This window comes from Colius striatus, chromosome 1 (assembly GCF_028858725.1).
Source record: "Colius striatus isolate bColStr4 chromosome 1, bColStr4.1.hap1, whole genome shotgun sequence".
NCBI lineage: Eukaryota > Metazoa > Chordata > Aves > Coliiformes > Coliidae > Colius > Colius striatus.
Genome location: NC_084759.1, coordinates 191,885,076 through 191,905,106, shown reverse-complemented (window position 1 = coordinate 191,905,106; position 20,031 = coordinate 191,885,076). Strand labels below are relative to the sequence as shown.

The 20,031-nt window shown below is 42.6% G+C and overlaps 1 protein-coding gene across 1 annotated transcript in view; it reads right to left on the bottom strand.

Annotated features, from left to right (window-relative positions):
* LAMB4 (laminin subunit beta 4) overlaps positions 1-19,255 on the bottom strand; it is a 43,442-nt gene extending 24,187 nt beyond the window's left edge. Inside the window, exons 1-16 of the mRNA XM_061989005.1 lie at positions 19,222-19,255; positions 17,859-18,016; positions 14,094-14,229; positions 12,512-12,585; positions 11,673-11,861; positions 11,035-11,098; positions 10,263-10,477; positions 9,341-9,461; positions 7,760-7,948; positions 6,514-6,693; positions 5,652-5,761; positions 5,094-5,173; positions 3,918-4,068; positions 2,885-3,016; positions 1,940-2,125; positions 664-785 (exon numbers count right to left, since the gene is read on the bottom strand). Of these exons, the coding sequence (XP_061844989.1) occupies positions 664-785; positions 1,940-2,125; positions 2,885-3,016; positions 3,918-4,068; positions 5,094-5,173; positions 5,652-5,761; positions 6,514-6,693; positions 7,760-7,948; positions 9,341-9,461; positions 10,263-10,477; positions 11,035-11,098; positions 11,673-11,861; positions 12,512-12,585; positions 14,094-14,229; positions 17,859-18,016; positions 19,222-19,255 (2,141 nt within the window). The remainder of the gene's footprint in view (positions 1-663; positions 786-1,939; positions 2,126-2,884; positions 3,017-3,917; positions 4,069-5,093; positions 5,174-5,651; positions 5,762-6,513; positions 6,694-7,759; positions 7,949-9,340; positions 9,462-10,262; positions 10,478-11,034; positions 11,099-11,672; positions 11,862-12,511; positions 12,586-14,093; positions 14,230-17,858; positions 18,017-19,221) is intronic.
* Between the last annotated feature and the right edge of the window lie 776 nt (positions 19,256-20,031).

The following is a 20,031-nucleotide window of genomic DNA, read 5'->3' as shown; positions in this document are numbered from 1 at the left end:
CTAATGTCTGCAGCCCTGAGCTAGCCCTGCTGCTGTGAGGAGCACAGCCAGCCCCACTGCTTGCAGGCTTTGGGAAAGCTGCGTGATTTCTGCCTGGATGATCTCACCTGGTGAGATTAAACTGAAAATGGCAGGTCTTACTACTACAAGCAAAGGAATTTGCAACTCACTGTATTTGTCTTTTCCTGTCCCTGTTTGATCAAGACTTTGGTTACATCCTCTTGGCTCCTTTCTATTCTTTTTACATAGGCTCAAGCTGAAAAGATGGTTTTGAAAACAGGCTAGGACAGTGACTTTCTCACAGAAGTCATAGAATGGAATGACAGAATCACAGAATGGTACGGGTTCGAAGGGACCTTTAGAGATCATCTAGTCCAACCACCCTGGTATTTTCTTTCTATACTGCAGCTGGATCTTTGTCAAAGCAACAACCAACCTCAGCAGGATCTCAGGCTGTCTCTTGGCTTGGGCAAATCTTTGCCAGGCTGAGATTTAGAGCACCGGACTCTTTCTTGGAGCCTACGTGGTACTATGGTATGACAGCAACAGCCACACATGTGTTTTTAATATTCCTATTTTCCCACACATTTACTGCTCTGAAATGCTTCAGCAAAAGATTTATACACAGAAAATTTACAGGCAAAAGGATGGGAATAATCAGACCTCTTTGTAGCTGGGAGAGGCAACACATGTGGCTCCTCTGAAAGGCCCTTGTTTTTGCAGCGTTGACTTGACACAACACCAGCAGGCTGGATGGCAATGCTTGCCAGCCAGTCTTCCGAGGACTATAAACAAAGGACAAAAATTACAGTCATTTTCCATATCTGAAAACCTATTTTCTCTTTGCCAGGGCTAACGAAAACCATCTGAATGATTGCAAACTGCAGTGACAAAACTGATTTTCTCTTTGTTCTTTACAGGACTAGAAAAATAACGTTATTTGTGAAAAATCTATTGTGTTTGCAATGGCTAATTGAAGAGCAGAGGCGGAAATGGGACCTCAGCTGGTGCAAATGCAAACAGCACTGTTAAAGTCATTGGGAGTTGTTTCCTTTCTTAGCACAGAGTTGTCCTTGACATATCCTTTTTATCTGCCTCCTCTCACATCACATAAAGAATAACAAATGTAAAAGACTTTGTAACAAAAGTCTTTAAAATTTAACTGCTTAATCCTCAGAAGGAACAAGCTATCTCAAACCAACCCACTGCAAAGTCGTTCTCAGGTTTTAAGACACTGGGAGTTTTGTTTGCCTCAGAATGACAGCTAGAAAACAAAATACAATAGACAGAAGGAGGATATTGAGTGGTGAGATTGTTCCAGGGAGCTGCAAAGAGAAAGAGGAAGTCATATGCAAATAAATATTGGTAACAATAAGATATTTGCCTGTGTGTTTGAAGGCATGGGTGCACACTTGGGTTTAACCAGGCTCTGGTTTACAGATTTCCCTAGACATGTCTTCAGCATTGAGAAATTTTGTCAAGTTAAAAATAAGATTTTGTCCATTTTCCTACAATTTTCACACATCTCAGAGCACAGATGTTTGCTGAATGTCTGCAAAAGCCCTGGATAAATATCTACTCAGATCACTCCTGCCTATGCACATTTTCCTGCCCAGAAAATTCCAGCTAGAAGTACAGGACGGCTATCTAAAAGGAGCTGCCTTTTGCATGTGTCTGATTTGTGAACAAAAGTCCAGTCCAAGCAAAGGTACCAAAAGAACTCCAGAAGATTAAACCTTGACTGATGCATAGAAAAGGAAGTGTTGATTTTTCAGATTTGAGTGGAGTGGGTGAAGGGGACCAGTGGAGGGAACATTACTTGGCTGGTAAGGACAAAAAGACAAACCATTTTCACTTCCAATATAAAGAGAGGGACAAGTTGGTGCAAAATAGATCCTGTCTCTATCGCATCACAAGACACACAAGACATCACAAGCACCTCAGGCTCATAACGAATCGTGATCTCGAAGTCCATGGCAAAGGGCACATTGTTGATGGCAAACCTCAGCCCGGCTCCGCTGGGAAGGCGGGTGAAGCCGGGACCCGTCCATGTGACAGACCGGCCGGCGCTGGGCTGCCTGAAAACCACCGCCACAGCCCAGTCCTCTCCAGGCGGCATCACACCCTGCAAAGACAGATTGGCCTTTTCAACAACACACACAGTCAAATTACCAAAACAAACCCAAACTCCTAAAGAAAAAAGGCAGTATTTTTGTCACGTTGATTGCTTGCTTCAGCCATTAGTCAGCATCATTTTATGAACCAACTCAAGACCAAAAATCAAAGACTTTTTCCCAAGTGCAGGATGTTTAGAGTCATGTATAAAGAAAAGTTTCCTATAGCTTTGCAACAGTGGCAGTGTCAGGAACCAGAACAATCCATCCATCTCTGTATATTTGGCATCTCCAAGCATTCACAATGCAAACCTTAAACAAATTAAGCTTGATTTCATACATGGCTGGACTTTTCATTATAAGCTGAGTAAATAAACACCAATAAGTACAATGGCAAAGCTGACAGCATTTAAATGCAGCAGGTAACATGTTAATGTCTTGGTAAACTTGTTGGAAAATGGAAAGTGTTGGAAATATCTTGCAAGCAAAACAAAATAAGATTTCACTTTTTATAGAGGCTCTTCTCTTCTAAACAATTCATTGAACCCTAGTCTACAATGGCACTGGACATAGCACAGCAAATCTGTCAGTGTGAATTACAAAGTGTTTGGTTCAACTGTGTACCTAAAAAAAATGCTTTCCTTTGTGTCAGGGTTGTTAACATCCAGGACTGTGAATCCCACGTGCTCAGACATTTCCTTGCCCTCTGTTGCAAAAGAAAGTTTTTGTATTTAGTGTAATCTTAAGTAATTATTCAAGTGCTAATTTACCTGTTCCAGCCCAGATTTTCTTACACTTCGTTTCTTGCTCCTGTTTAACACAATCTTTCCATTTTCAATCATGAACTCATAGCCTTGCTTTTGGAAGTAGGTATCACACCTTGGGAGAGTGCTTTGTTTAACCTGTTTAGTTATAAGAGAGAGACAGTACTGCCTCAACAATTTTGAGGAGTAGGTAAGCAGCTAAACAAAAATCCACATTCTTAAAGCAAGCTCTATTCTCTGATGGATGAAACTTAAACTATGGCCCAGCAGCTGCTGGAAACCCTTTTCCCCCACTCCCTTAAAATTAACTTGCACTTCCTCTCATAAGCTATGTCCCAGACATCTGTTTTCCATTCAATTATTGGGTTGTAGGATGATTACAGCTAAATATTTGTGGATGTGACCTGCAAATAAACATTCTTTTATTATTCTTTCTCTATAACTCTGGACAATCTATTGCAGAAATGTTAGTAAAAGCATAGGCAGTGGAAGGGCTGCATTCCAGACTTGTACTCTGCATGGGGAACAACAACCTCGATGTCGAGAGGGAACAAGAAAATGAAATATTAATTTTTCTAAAAACATTACAGATGGATGCCAAATTCTTGAGCAAATTGTGCTACAATCAGTGCCATTATACAAGGCAGTAAGAATGAGGCCAATAGAGCAGAGTGGAATTTGATTCTTTCCCTGTTGGAGATTCACAGAAATATCAGTTTGTGATAGCTGTTGGCAACTCAAACACTTTCTTCTAATTTACGTAACGAAATTAGTTTCTCTAATTCATGCTAGACCAGCCTGTACTCAAGGAGCAGAAAGGACAGCTTTGCAGGTCACACTACTCTGTAGCAACTGTCCCTTGGTAACAGCCACAGTTACAGGATAGCTATGTCCATGGAGAACAAGGGATTTGTTTTGAATCTTCCTGCTAAATAGCTACTCCATCTGCTTCCCGAGCAGGGCTTCCTCAGCCTCGGCTCCTGTGCCACCACCGCATGGATCTCCTCTCAGTACAACACAGAAAAAGCCAAATACGTACCAAGGGTGCAGAGCCAGAAAGGGGTTTTGCATGCTCAGCTTCATAAATGTAATAATCCAGGGGTAGAAAGAAGTAGCCTGGGGCTGGCTCGTTACACTGGCGGCTCACTACGTTGGGAAGACACTTGCACTGACCATCCTTGGGTGAGCACCTAGGGCAAGAGGTGGTAAAAGGAGGCATCAGAGCATGGCACAACCTGCTCCTCTCTGCCAGAGAGCAGCTTAGCTCCACTCTTGCTTGAGCTTTGCTTTGTCTCTCCCCTTGTTAGATGGCATCACCTCCCCTGTTAAATTTCTTCCTCCCACCCACTCCCTCTGTTTCTGATGCAGGATTCATTCAGTGCTTTTTCATTGCTTAGGACACATGACGTGTCTTTGTCTTTGCCCATTCCATTCCCGAAGCACAGATCCTTCTGCTGCCTTAGCAGGTTACCACCTATTCCCATACCCATTCCTTGTGTCTGTTTCTGTATCTATCACTATTCCAAAGCATCTGTCATCCACAATTTTGGAGGCAGGACAGGAGATCAGAAGAACTTTTAATTTGATGTGATATGATAATTTTCATATCTTTACACTCCTATTTAACACATCAGAGGAATACTGGCTTTGATTTACCTGTTCAAAAGGAACTGCTCTATGGCATTGCATTATGTGCTCCTACATCTGATGCCTAACAGCAGCAGTGAAGACCCCTACCCAACAGAATTCTGGAGAAATCTAGCTGAAACCAAGCTTGCTTCTAAAACTACATGGTTTGAATTGGAACCAGGACTCCAGAAAAAAATTAGGATAGTTACAGCTTTTAAAGTAGATGTAGGCAAAGAATTTAAAAGTCTCACCTCTAACTTCTAATTCCTATTAAACTTCTATTTCTAAACTAAATTTCTATTAAACCAGGCCTCTGGTTCTCTCAAGCCATGCAGTTTATATTTCATATTAAACAAATCTCGACTCAAGCTGATTCAAAGCTGGTTTCAAAGGAAAAAAGGAAATCCCCTTGTCACAAATAAATTTCCAAGATCACAACTCAACCTCAAACTGTTTGTATATGACAAAATTACATCTACAGTCTATTTTCCCATTGGTACTGAGAATCTATTAACCTAGACAGAAAATCTAGCTTAAGTGTTTATAAAAAGGAAAATGAAGGAAAAACTTGAAGAACATAACTTACAGGTTATTCTGGGACCCACCAATATCACAGTCACACGGAGAACAGCCATACAAGCTGTTGCCAAGTCCCCAGTACCCGACCTGGGATAAAAAGGAAATGAAAGATTATTTTACATTGAATATTTAAGTACATAAAGCACAACAGAACTGAATAGAATTCCAAAAATGAGCAATGCTCTGGAGCGCTCCTGTGCTGCTGCCTGTGCTTGGCCATGGGAGATTGCTTCTCTTATCAGAATGCATGGGTGCTCTGTTACTACAAGAGCAGTCAGATATTTACCCATTTGTGCAAGCAAGTTGCTCTGGAAACAGCAAAGATGGCCTGAGGACATGATTTTGCATTTCCTTTCCTTCCTGGAAGAGCTCCTCCTAGTACAATTTGAGTGCACAAATGTTTGCAAGCAGTAAAAAAGAAACAGATATGTCAATGCAAAATGAGAGCACACAGCCATAAAATTATTTTGAGTTTTGACTAGGTGTTTACTTTTCTGGCAATGAAAAGGTGGGAGATGGGAGAGGAGACTTCTAAGACCAATTGCAGAAGTTACTGAGTACATACATGGCATGTTTCACAGCGCTGGCCCGTGACAAACTGCTGGCAGAGGCACTGTCCCGTGGCAGGATCACAGACAGAGAAGGGCAGACTGCCAGAGGGATGGCAGTTGCAGGCTGCAGGGAGAGAAATGCACAGTTACCCCTGGAGGCCCCAGGGATGGCAACAGGACTGGTGTTTGCTTTAGCCGTGGCAGCAGCACGCCAGGATGGATGCTCCACAGCTGGACATGCCCTGGCACCCTGCAGCCCTCAGACTGACCTTGCCTGGCACTCATGGGAGTTGGTGGTGTGCCACACGCTGTATGCTGGCCTGCACTGCACAGTCCTTGCTCATTGCTGAGTATCACTGTAACCATCACACGTTCCACACGTTGCCTGGGTAGGCATGGGGTGTGCTTTGCAGAGAGCCTGTCTCACAGGAAGGGCTGGCTGGAAGCTCTCATGGCAAGGCAGCAGCTCCTGCCATCAAAACGCTGCACAGGGCAGTGCAGAGCCCAGCTATCCTGACAGCTTGACTGTGACTTTTCATTCATTCTTATGGTGATTGTTAAAAGATGTTAAAATAATTTTCACGTGTTTTAATCTTTTCAGTCTGAGACATGGCACCAGGAACATTAAATTGACATTAAATTACAGTAGGCAACTGGGTATATTGTGAAGCAAGTAGTGCATTAATGTGTGTATCTTGCATTCAACTACCTCTAACTGGACGTGTTCCTGTGTGACCTGATCTAAGTGGTCCTGCTTTAGCAGGGTGGTTGGACTAGATGATCTCTAAAAGTCCCTTCCAACCCCTACCATTTAAGAGATTCTATGATCTCTTAAAAGTGCTTGGCAAAGAAGAATAAAGGAGGTGTTTTACATACGCTGGCAGCCCAGAGGGTCACTGCCACTCAGCCCGTAGTAGTTGGCCCTGCACTTGTGGCAGTGACTGCCCTCCACATGCTCCTTGCAGGGACACCGTCCCGCCACCGTTCCCAGCGCAGGGTCCGTGCGGCTCTCGCAGGCGCCATTCTGCAGCGTCCCTGCTGGGTCACAGCTGCAGGCTACAGGCATGACAGGCAGGCAGACACATTAAAACAAGCACATTTAGATGTGAGCATGAAAATGCAATTACAGAGCTGCTGGTAGGCATAAATTCAGGCTTCACATCAAGACAGAGACTTTCATCCGTGCTCGCTGTGTTGGATGCCTTACAGTTGATGCCCAGCCTCTGTTAAAAACCACTATAAAACCCACTATGTGTCCAAGATCTGCTTTTTATCTGGAGGAGAGTGATAGTCTTCATTTGGGTAGAAACACACAGCACTCATTCACTGGCTACCCTCTCCAGAGTACCTGGAGAGCAGCAGGCCCCATACTTTTGGGGATGTTGTCATGACAGCTGTAGGGTTTCTGGAGTGCCACTCATGACCCACCTTCCCAGAGTTCATCTGAGTTAGACATGGCTGACTTATTTACTGGAAGCAATGCATACAGCATGGGACACTGCCTTCATGGTACATCCCAGTTTTCCCTAAGGCACTAAATCATTTTTCACAGTAGAGATGACATCTACCACACCACTCCCCTGGGCAATCACTCATTGGTTCCTTAAGGACTTTTCATGGAAACCAATTACTACAATTCAGTTATATTCAGAGCACTTATCCTATCTTATGTTAACACTGAATTTATCTCATCTTTCAGAGGAAAGGCTTTTATGCCTGAAAGACTATTTTTGTTACATATGGCAGGCATCTAGCAAAAGTTATTACTCCTCCCATCATTTTGCACCTCTTCTGTAATCCCTGACTACCACAGAGAAACAGCACTACCACTATTCATATTTATATTGATTGATTGATTGATAGATAGCCCTGCTGGACATCTAAGCTCAGTTTACTAGTCAGCTGGACCATGCAGCTCTGTTTACAACGCTGTTTCGAGGATCCTGTCAGGCAGCTACTTTATAACGCAGTTTGGATACTCCAGGTTGGGTAACATTTTTACAACCATGTGAACATTTAAGCATGAGGATACCATCGGGCTCTGAGCAAAGTTTCTGAGCAGAGAGAGCTAGAGCAACTCGTTTTGAGCCACTCTTACAGAAGCTAGACCAGCAAAACTTACGGAGGCACGCGTGAGGGTCTGAGATGACTTTGAGTGGATCCTGGTAAAAGAAAGGTTTGCAGCGGTCACAGTGTTGCCCCGTGGTGTTGTCCTGGCAGTCCTCACAAACACCACCGCTGGCCCCACCGCTGGCCTGGTACACAGCCATGTCAAAGTGGCATCTGCCAGAGTGGCCGTTGCAGTTACATCCTGAATGCAAAACAAACAGTGGGGTATTTCACACCATCATTCCCTTTATTGTGGTATTGCTGTATATTGTCAACATAGGGTTACTTGTCACTTGTACATTTTCATCATCCCATCAATATTATAGCTTCCAAGGCCTCATGCTTTACAGCTGGGGGGGAAACAAGCTCTTCCACCAACGACAGGATCCAGATTCTGCAAACAATGATGCTCACATTGCAAATTTCAGGTTTGCTGCTCTCAAGAAGTTTTGTTTGATTTATATCCACTAGGTAGGAATATAACGATAGTGAGACTTGAGGACTAACTGAAAAAAACCTGAAACACATGACTAGGTTCTCTAGGTGAACGTGCTTTAGCAGGTGGTTGGACTGGGTGTTCTCTAGATGTCCATTACAACCCCCACCATTCTGTGATCCTATGATTCTCTGACTATAGAAAACTATTAGAGAGAAGAGAGAGCAGACCAAAGACAAAGAGGACTAAATCTCTTGGCTACAAAAGCTAGCAGTCTGCATAGGAGGCAGTTGAGTCATTTAAAAGTCTTATCTTGGGTACATGTGCAGTCAAATAAGCTGCCAGCAAGAACATGACAGCAGGCTCCAGGCACCTGACTCAGGGCTGACATTACTTCAGCGGTGCCATTTCAGACTCTGCCAACCCCAGCTGCCAGACCAGGTGAGAAACTTCCAGTCCTGCCACAAGGAGACAACCCCTCTGCCTGCCACGTCCTTCCTCCAGGGAGCAGCAGCTGCACCAAGAAGGAGGCAACATCTCCCATAAAACACCCTGAGGGCACTCTGGGGTGTGTGGAGAGGGAGTAAGAGCTGCTGCTCTTTGCTATCCCACTTCTCTTCCAGCACCACAAAGTAAAGCAGTAAGGTAATCTCCTCCATCACATCCTCCTCTGTGGGGTAATTGGAGACTTACGACAGGATTTTCCCTACACCTGGAAAACTACCCATGCTGGTGAACGTGCCTGATATGGAACATGGAACATTGCTCCACTGAAGAAAATTCCAGATGAGTATTTGTTACAGCTCCTAATATATTATTCTTGTATGTTCAACATTATTCATCATCATGGAAATAAGTAATTTACCCCTGTCTAAATTCTTCTTTCATTTCCAAGAAAGGCCCTATGCAAACCAATTAATTCTCTTTTTTGCATTGGTTGCTTTTTCTTCTCTTTACTGTTTTTTTTTTCTCCTTATGAAAAGTAAATATGTGAAACAGCTTTCCTTCTTGCAGGGCAAGACAGCACCAATGGATACATGAATCCATGTTTTTCCAGATGAGGCATGGAAAAGTCTCCCTTTTCAGAAACCTGGCCACTCCTTTGTGCTATACCCAACCTCTCCAGCTACTAAAAAGACAAGAAAATGTTTGAGTTACGTTTGCAAGCATTAACTTGTGCCCCTTCAGCTGGCCTCCAGGGAGCATCATTGTAGAAGTCTTTACATCTTTCACAGGACAAACCTTCAGTGTTATGGTGGCAGATACATCTTCCATGGACCTGCAACATGGTGAGAACAGAGAGGAGTTTGTGAGGTGACATGAAAGGAGAGGAGATATCTGTTTGAAGCATACCAGCAAGACCAGGAACATTCAAAGCTCTTTGGCTCCCTCAGCTGACATAACTCTCACTTATTTGAGTAAAAGATCTGGAGAATATTTGAAAACTTTAACCAAATACTTTTAAAACCACTGAGTAACATTTAGGAAAAAAATACTCCTAGAGATATGAAAGGAGATTTCAACGCCTTAAATTCTATGATACTCTCCCTACACATCTCTATTGAGATAGATATTTACCAGGAGAAAGAAACTCTTGTTCCCAGAAGGAAAGAATACGCAATCATGTTTCTGATTTTTTTAACAATCTATTTTTCATGGGTTACTTTTGCATTATCACCAATTCTTTGCACCAATGCTTCTACTCCTGCCACAGAGCCCTTGAGCCCAGCTGGAGTATGGAATGCACCCAACAAGTGGCCATTCAAGTCTGCACACACCACAAGCTGCTTACTGCATTATATTTGCACCATTACAGCTCTGGTATTTTCCTGTGATTATCAACATGTCTTATCCCAGTTGCTTTTCACACATCACACTAGTGCCAACAGAGAGACAGACTCAGAGCAATCCAACGCAGGGTTTTAAAGGAAGAAGCTGTATTGAAACACTGCACAACACACAGTTGGAAACAGCCAATTCAAAGTCAAAGATTTTCCTTCCTCTCCCTCCCTCCATCTCTTCCTTCTCCCAAAACATCAGGTTGGGACTGTCCTTGTTGGAGACAGCATTAATGACTCACCATCCCAGACTGATGGAACACATCACCCCGTAGATTCTGCAGGGGCTCACACTGGCTGGCATGGCCATTGCAAAAGCAGCTGCCCCGCACTACCATCTCATAGACAGCATAGTAGTACTTCTCGAGGGGATCACCGTGCCTTCTTCCCAGTAAAGCATCCCCAAGGGTGTGAAGTTTAGTAAAATTTATCCTTAGGTTTGTCAACACAATGAGCTCTGGAAGGAAAGGAAAGAAATCAAGAGCCCCAGTTCACTTGAAAATGAACAGGATCAAATCTTCAGCTTCAGTAATTGAATCTTCAATCAATCAAGAATTCTGCCATACTGAACAAACAGTTAAAATGGTCTGATGTTATCCCAAAGCAGTAAACTATCCATTGCCAAGGCACAGACCCACTCCTGGCACACAACTGCACAAGTGTTAGCACTCTCCTTGGATGGGTCTGGTCAGGGCCAAATCATATTTTCCCAGTCAGTGCCTTTGTGGGTTCATGTGCAGCTCTGACACTGCTCCAAAAAAGCAGTGTGGATTGGGCCACTGGAGCACAAAAGGAAAGACAGTTTATCTACATGGATGAGCTCTGCAGAGCTGTACCATTTGCCCTCAGGGCTAGTGAGCAAGACTGGCTCATTTTATTTATTAATACAGATGTCTCTCTAAGATCTTAATTCTCAACATCATTGACTTATGCCAGCTGAGCTGTTGACTCTTTCAGTGTACAAAACAGCAACACCAGCAAAATATCTGTGGAGAAAAACTGTACTGTCCGTACCTTGAATATGTGGTACATATGGATTTTCTATTTCAAAGCTGGGATCCAAAGCTTTTAAAACAACCTGCAAAACAAATTAATACAGCTCTACAGATCACTGAAGCTATTATTTTTTGATATAAAGACAGTCTTTTGAGATCCATTAGTTACTAATGTCACTTTAGTGATCCCACAAAAAAAAAGAACAAAGCTGTGGCCCTGATTCAGCAAGTGCTCTCACCCTTTCAACCTGGCTGAGGTTGGCAAAAAGACTTTTTGGTGGACTATGGCTCAGGAGGAAGCAAAAGCAGTGCCCAGGAGCAAGGCAGAGATGGGATGAGCACCTATCAAGGGATCAAAGGACAGTCCCCTGCATTTAGCAGTAGAGGCTGATGGGGAGTGAAGGTCTCCTATGAGGTGGACTCCAATGTGAATTTGGAAACCAGGAAAGACCACTAAAAGGTTTTGTACAAATTGGTTTATGAATCCATTTGGATGTGAAACAGGGTAGAACACTGTGTTTGTCTTTCCGTCTCACTTGAGTAAAGTCAATAGTACCTCATGCTTCAGAACCTATGTAAGTGCATCTGATGGGCAGAGAGGAGAGACATTCAGCTCCAGAAAAATAGCTACTCATACAAGCAGACACTTGGCAGTACCTCGCCTTCAGTGGAGGGCTCGATGTCAGAATATCTTGAGTCGCAGATGACGTCTCCCACACTTTTTGCTGGACCAGAAGAGATGTTGGGAAAAGAAGCTGCACAGTCCTGTGCAAAATATCTAAACACTTTCCAGGTCTGACCAAAGTCAGTGGAACGCTCAACCAGCATTACTGCAGGGCGAAATGTCTGCAAGAATTGTTAGTTCAAGAATTCCTTAACCACTCATTGACAAGATATCTCAGGGGTTGTCTTATCAGCATTCCTGTCTAGGGGATGCCAACAGCTGCCAGGTAAAGGTCTGTGTTTTGGAGCTTGCAGACTTCCTACAGAGCTACTGTGCTGGTTTAACATGATTCTCTGAAAAAGCTATATTCTTCATTCAAACCATTCTCTAGCAAAAGGGAAGGGCAACCTCCCATAACTCTGATAACTTGCTAAGTAAGGAACTCTATGATAACAATGTAAGACTTTTGAAGGAAAAAAAATTGTAGCCATCTGGATCATAATGGGTAGGCATGAGAAGGACGAACTAAGTTTGAAATAACAACTGCAGTTCGGAGATGTTTTAGGGCTTAATTTAGCAACTTTTTTTTCAGCTTTAATTCTCAGATTTATAGAAAATAGGACCAGAAGGCCTGTGAAAAAGAAGCTATTCAGTCTACTCTCCTGCCCTAAGGGAGGATCAGCTATAACTTAACCATACTTGACAGGTGTTTATCTAACCTGTTCTTACAAACCTCTAAAGATAGAGCTTTCACTGCCTCTCTGAGCAATTTATTCCTGTGGTTAAGAAATTAGTGTATAACATTATATAAAAACTCTGTTAAAAGATGTACCTTAAAAGTCAGGATAAGATGGCTGAACTGGAATAAAGTTTCAAGGTCCAGTCTAATGCTGACCTGGTCAACGCCTGAAAAGAGAATGAAAATGAAAAGCACAATGGTTCATACTGGAGAGGTTACTAAGACAGCTTTCCCATGAGGAATTTAAAGATTCCTTTTCCAGCACAGCACCCAGGCTCTTTAGAGCAACCCCTGTGCACAGACCCCTGGGGCTGAGTCACTCTCTTGAGGGCAATGTGATGCAATGCGCTGCCCTTCCTGCACCAGCAATGCTGCGTGTCACCGAGACTGCAGGAGATGGTTAAAGGTGCTGTTTAGAGCATTTGGACTTTAAGTGATGGCAGCGTTCTGGGTTTATGCCTTGCTATATCCAGTCAGATTTTTTTAAAATCCATCAAATCATTTGCATTTGCTTACTTCTACAAAAATTTAAATCATTAAAATATGATTTTTCTTCAAGCTAAACAGATCTGTTAAACCCTTCTACAATGCCAGACCTGAAATTTGTCACATGCACAGCTATCACACCAGGCACCTTCTAACAATTACAACAAATATGGAAAATAACACACAATTCACATATTCTCTGTAGAGAGTTGCAGGAGTTCAGCTGATATCCTCATTGTTCACATTTGCATACAGCATTCCAGAGCTCCTACTGACCGGGCTGTGCATGAGACCTCATATCAGAACAAAGACGAGGACGGCAAGAAAAGATACTCTCACAGCTGGCCTAGAGCTCTATTGGCAGGAGTGTCCAAAACTGGTGACAGTTGATAAACTCCATGAAAAAACAAGGCTTATGAATTTTGCCAAAGGCTTATGAAAAAACAAGGCTTATTAATTACACCCAAAATAGGGGTAACACATTATCTTTTCTATGCCTTGCGACAGGACAAGTGGTAATAGTTTTAAAGTAAAAGAGGGTGGATTTAAACTCTATGAGAGGCAGAAATTTTTTACAATGAAGGTGGTGAAACATTGGAACAGGTTGCCCAGAGAAGTGGCAGATGTCCCTGGAAACATTCAAGGTTGGGTTGAACAAAGCCCTGAGCAATGTGATCTAGCTGAAGATGTCCCTGCTCACTGCAGGGGAGACTGGACTAGATGATCTTTCAAGGTCCCTTCCAACCCAAACTATTCTATGACTCTATGATATCAGTGAAATATTACTACAGAAAAGATTGTGACAAAACTAACATGTGGCAATAAGGGTGCTGATAGCCAGGCTTTATTTCATTATTTCCTAAATTAATTAGGTTTTTACATTGCAAACACTCTCTTTTTTTTGTAAATAGATATTTGTGTTTTACACACTCTGTCATTACACATCTGCCACAAATACATGGCCACTGTGTACAACACAGCACTACTGCACGTCCTCTGGCCACCTCTTGGAGATACTACACTTAAAATTTGTCTGTATATTGCTACACACAAACCACTCAGTAGTACCAAATCAAAGAATAAACGCAGTTTTGTTTCACCTCTTTATGAAGGCAACCTGGTGAATGCCAATTACCTAAATTAACCTCACAGCAACATTTTGCAGCAATATTTTCTCAGAGAAACTCACCATTTTCTGACTGCCACCACTTCTTTTTCCTGTCGGGCTCAAAAGTTGTGATGATATTTTCAACCATATGACTGTTGTGCTGTGTATAGGGATTATAGGGGTATCTGGAATCACAGAGAAAGCACTTCTGTTCAGCCTAGAAAACAAAACAACATAGTAAAAGATTAATTTGGTCTCTTTTCTAACGAGCTGACGGATGTACTGAAACCTGTCGTGTTGCAATAGGTGCCTGTGCTTTTAATCACTCAGGCTTTGATATATAAAGGACAAGCTCATGAAAATCATCTTAAACACAAAGCATAGACACAGTAAATGCTAGGCCTGGTTTGCCCCAGGTACTCTATAAAAAATACATTTTTTCAGTTATGTAGAAGCAATCTCAGTAAGAGTAAAGAAACACATTTGTCAAGGTGTTGATTCTGGGTTTAAGTGCCAGAGGGTTTGCTTTGCAAAAGTCTCTTAGAAGAAATGTATCCTTTTAAAGCTGAGCTTTTATTCATGTCTCATAAAGGCTGCAGAAATTTTAAGCCAGAGACAGCAACAAGGAGACAGAGGGGATACACAGGAGCACTGGATCTGAAGATACGAAGAAGCCTTGAGGAGAAATATTTACTAAATCATTTATACATTTTTTACTCTCTTTTTTTGCACATCATCTATCAGCTCAGAGAACCACACAAAAGCAGCAGGCAGATGCTGCTGTACAAATGGAAGGCAAGGCTGGATCCAGGCATAAGTAGGTGGTCTGGGCCGACACCACCATGCTGACCACTGCCAGTGCCTTCTTGTAGGCTCAGGGAAACTGGAAAAGCTTAAAAATAATGCAAAGGAGGAAAATTAGGATGCCAATAGGACAAAAGGGTCTCATGGGAAAATGTAACTAGCAAAAGAGAAAGGTGGCAACAATCAGCCAATATCTCAATGCTGAAGGAGACAGGCTTTTGTCTGCAAAGTGAGGGCAAAGAGCTCCTATTTAAGGTGGTTATAGGGGGAATAAGTGACAGATATAAGGAAAGGTGACAAGGTTAATGCTGGGAGATGACCCATGCTGAGCCCTGGGGACAAGCCCAAGCAGTGTGCCACCACAGCCCAGGGCCATGGAGAAGAGTACAGGAGGGTGGGCAGGGGCAGCTCTGTTACACAGACAGACTGTGAGACTTGGGCAGAGTTTGAGTGCAAGGTCTCAGGGATAAGACAAAGCCTTGGAAGGTGATGCCCAAGCTGTGTGCCTGGCTGGTAGGGATGTCAGCAGGGAAGAGAAGGGACAACACAGCACCCAAGAAGGTGCTGAAGGAGAAGGCATAGACTCAGTGCCCATGGCTGGGAGGCTGGCAGGGACGTTGCTGAAAACAGCAAATGCAGGTCAGTGACAGGAGCTGCACTGGCAAAGACCCAGAAGGGGATGGTGGAGAGGCACCCTGCCCACAACGCTCTGGATCTATGGAGAAGTATTAGGACTGGTTCACATGTCTTTGTGTCATGAAATCACCTGGGAAGGATTCACATTTAAATAAACAAAGAGAAAGAAATTTACTACAATTCATTTGAAATTTAAATTTTAAACTTTTTAATAAATATATAGAACATTCAGTCACTCTGCCCCACACTTGACAAGTGCACGAATGCACAGTTTAGATGATATGACAGAAATACAAAAAATACCCTGTCATCTCATTTCACAAAGCTCTGGTGAGGAGAGCTCAGGTTCACACCCACTCTCTGGTTTATATACATGCACACAATATGACACTCAGTCATCAACTCATGTTTCAGGTTGCTCCATACAAATATTTTTGTGCCCCAAAGGCCAAACATGTGCGTGCTCAGGTAAGGCAAGTCTGGCAGATCCCATTTGCCTCTGAAGTGTGCAGTTTTATACTCTCCTCAATACTGAGTCGTCTTCCTTTCAAAACACCTGTAAGTAGTAAATCCAACCATAGGGCTAACTACATTTAGAAACAATAAGACACATTAAAGACTGGAAATGATTTGCAATGCTTCTTTTCCAACACAAAGTAATTACACTCTATTATTTTTCAATCTGAATTTTCAGTAAGACATCCCAAGCAAGTCCTGGCTCTTGGCAGCTTGCCATGGTGACTAACACACACTTTTACAAGTAAGGTTTGCTCTCGTCATGACACCTGACACAGGTCGTCAGTAGGGGAACTGGGGGAGGAAGAACTTGGCTGTGCAAGATGCAGAGCTTCCTGGCCTGCCTCCAGCAAAGCATTCAAAATGTGCTGGTGAGGAAGGTAACTGAGTCAGATGGGACTCTGATATACTATAGGTGACTCATACATTTAAGGCAAGCTGATAGAGTAGAACACATTGCCAGAGCATAAGCCTCTATCTCTGAAGAGCTGCAAAGCACCAGAATTTGTAGATCAGAATTTGCAGTCACCAGGGGTCAAGCTACGTTGAAGCAGCTTTAAACCACAAGGATTACTGCAGAATAGCTGTTCCTCTTCATAAATCTGTATTTACACAATTCAAAGGGTAGGTACTGGCAAGTAAAAATATGAAATTTTTATTGCTCTTTGATCTCCTTTTCAAAAGTAAAAATAAAAGGCAATCATCCAGCTAATGGCCAGAAAGATGATGTATCTGAAACGGCTCTTTGTGCCTTTCTACCAAGCGCTGCCAAGGCTCGGGCTATTTGAGAAGAGGGAAGGGGTATTTACATTTTGCCAAAAACCATGGTTGCAGTATGTAACTTGGAGCAGTGCTTGGTGCCATCTCAGTATGTCAGAGCTTTAGACTGGCAATGTGTCGCACCATTTTGCCAGAAGGTCATAAACTGTAATTATTTAAAATTGTTTATAAATTAAGCTGTATTTTACTATCTTCCTCTTCAGACTAAGCTGATATGTAGTGAAAATATTTCTATTTGCAACAATTTATTAGCTCAGTAGGGCCAGGATGTGCAACGGGATTTCTCATTTCTGCCTGGTGCATCTGCTGCATGCCTACTGGTCCCCCCCACAGCTCACCTTGCTCTGCAGCCAGGGAGTGAGATGGATCCCTCTGATCATCCACATTTTGGGTTTGCCCACTCACCCACATAGCCAAAGACTGGACTACATCATTAGGTTTTACACTCTACCAGAGATGGCTTTTTGCTTTTAGCAACATTGGACGAATTCCAGATCAAAAGACATGAGAGGAGATGGTGTGATGCCCAGGAAATGGTGGAGTCACCATCCCTTCAGCCATTTAAAAGATGTGTAGATGAGGTGCTGAGAGACATGGTTCAGTGGTAGGCTTGGCAATGTTAGGTTAGTGGTTGGACTTGATGATCTTGAAATCTTTTCCATCTGAAATGATTCTGATTCTATGAATCTCTTAAGAGGCTGCCTCAGGTCTCAACACTGTCCTCCAATGAAGGTCCAACAAAGCAGTACCTATAGCCATAGGGCCACACTCCTCTTGCACTCAGGCACATGCAAGCTGTGGACTTCACCTCTAAGGCATGAGTGGGAAAAGGAGCTGCTGAGCAATGCTCCTTGAGAAATCCCTGTGCTTGTTTGCATCTCATGGGTGTTTGTCCCTGTAGAGAAGCTACACATCACTGTGGAAGCTGTTTGCTGCCAAACTCTCCATCTGTGCTGCAGTAAGGCAGACTTATGTCACACTGATGATGATTAGACAACTTCCACAGAAGCTTACTAGTCTGGTCAAATTCCTTTTACAGATGAGAATGTTGTTATTAATCACAATTTACAAAAAAAAAAGAAAGAAAGAAAGAAGAAAGGGCAAACCAACCTCTAGGTAGCCTATAATGCAGTACTTCTGAGGGCTGTTCATTCCACAAGTTGACGAAGCTGTTAATTGCTTGCTGCGACCCAGGAGGAGGTCCCCAACGGCTGGGTGGCAGGACCCAGCATCACAGTCAGTCTGTGCATGCTGGCCTCTTATCAGCACTGAGCACAAAAGAAGATCAAAGAAAGCTGAAATTGGTTTGTATACCCAGCAGTATTCTCCAGGCAAAATGAGCTAAAAACCAACAGTGGCAAAAAAAAAAAATTATTCTTTGCCTGTTCTCGTTTTGTCCTTAATAGCATCATTTAGTAGAATTTTGAAGAGTTTTGGTAGTTAACACCTGCTGGAAAATCATTATAACATGTACAGCCAGCTTATTACATATCTATGCTAAATCTTAATTTCTCAAAACATCATTGCACAGTAAAAAACGCCAATCTGCTATGAGGAATAATATACTCTGCTTCCTACCCTGGCATACTCATCACCGGCACTCCTGCAGCACACAGGCATTTCAATTGACTCTGTGAGTAAAGCCAAATTTGGATTAGTTCTGCTGATTTCTGTTGATTTCCAAGTGATAACGGTGGAACTGAGACCAAGATTGACCTCAGGGGTTTCTCAGGTTTTCTGATGATTTGCAATGAACCCCTGGTCCAGTCCCAGAACTTGTTGTTTAGACCCCATGGAACAGTCATCAGTAATTCAATAGAATAATTCTGATTTTTTTTTTTAAGTAGGACCTTTATTTATTTATTTATTTGGCCTGAAACAACTTTAAATATTTTCCCCATTATGTTAAGACTTCCCTTACAGGGCTTGTCCTTTCAAACAAGTTCTGTCCTGAAACCCTGAACAGGAATGGGTACCTTGGAGGCTTTATCTGTTCAGCTTTACTTGGCTCAACTTGTTATACCAGAATCAATACATGAAGATCCCATAGAACACTAGAAATAGTAACACAATTAGAACAGTAAAAAGACAGTATTTTATAGCCAGATTTCAGTCTCTGGCTCAGCATGTACTTCAGATGCGGAGTGATGCCTGACCCTTTAGGTGTAAAGCAACACATATGTGCTCTGCTTTATTTATGCAGATCCACAATCATTATTTGTTAGCAGTTATTGATTGCTTCTTTCAGGACCTGATTCAGACTCAATTACTACACCTATCTTTTCTTTGTACTTAAAAGGTTTCATACCACTCTTAGCTCCTAGACAGTTGAGAGGGGAACGTGGACTCACCGTCAAGCATGTCTTAATAGCACACTTAAAACAAGCAGTCTAACAAAATCTTAGAAACCTGTGTAAATCACATGATAATATCTCAACATTGGCCTCAGTTAAACTGTAATATCTGTACTTACTGAGGTGTAACAGGATGGCCAGTCCCAGCCTCATACCTCCCCGTGAAACTCAAACTGGTACCACTGCAAGAGAAGAACTGGTGGGTCACAGTGCTCTGCCTCATCAAGGCACTCCATGCACGTAGCCTTACTCAGAACCAGCTTTCAGTCAAGTATCACAGTAAAAATATAAATATTAAAATAAAACCCTGGCTTTCATTTTGTTCTAGGAAAAATTTCTCATGAAACTGGGATGAAAGCAGAGAGACACAAGAGCTTTTGGAGAAGAATGTGAAAACATACTCAGTGTGAAATAAAATCAGGATGTTATCAACAAAAATAATATTGCATTAAAATACAAGCTACTTAATCCTAACTAGATTCAGCATGGCTGTTTGCAGAGAACTAACTTCTTGTTCTTGTTTCTTTTTATTAACTTAAAACAAAGACCAAGGTCCTAATGAAGAGAGAGATCTGCTTGATGAATTTTCATAGAATCATTAAACGGTAGGGGTTAGAAGAGACCTCTAGAGATCATCTAGTCCAATTCCCCTGTTAAAGCAGATCCACCTAGAATTTTGGCAGAGACAAGATTATGATCCCATCTTAAACTGTGGTGAAGAAAAACAGGTAACGTTACCTGAGACTTTCAGACACAAAATCTCTACTGGAAAAAGATTAGTCATGGGTCTAAAAGACAAGGCAGCAAGTACAAGTCACCAAGTAGAGCTCCCATAACACAGCCTGCTCCCCCACAGCACCTTCCTCCTCCATCTCCATCTGTAGACACTAGTGGGGACAACATGCCTGATGCAACTCCAGCTGCCCAAA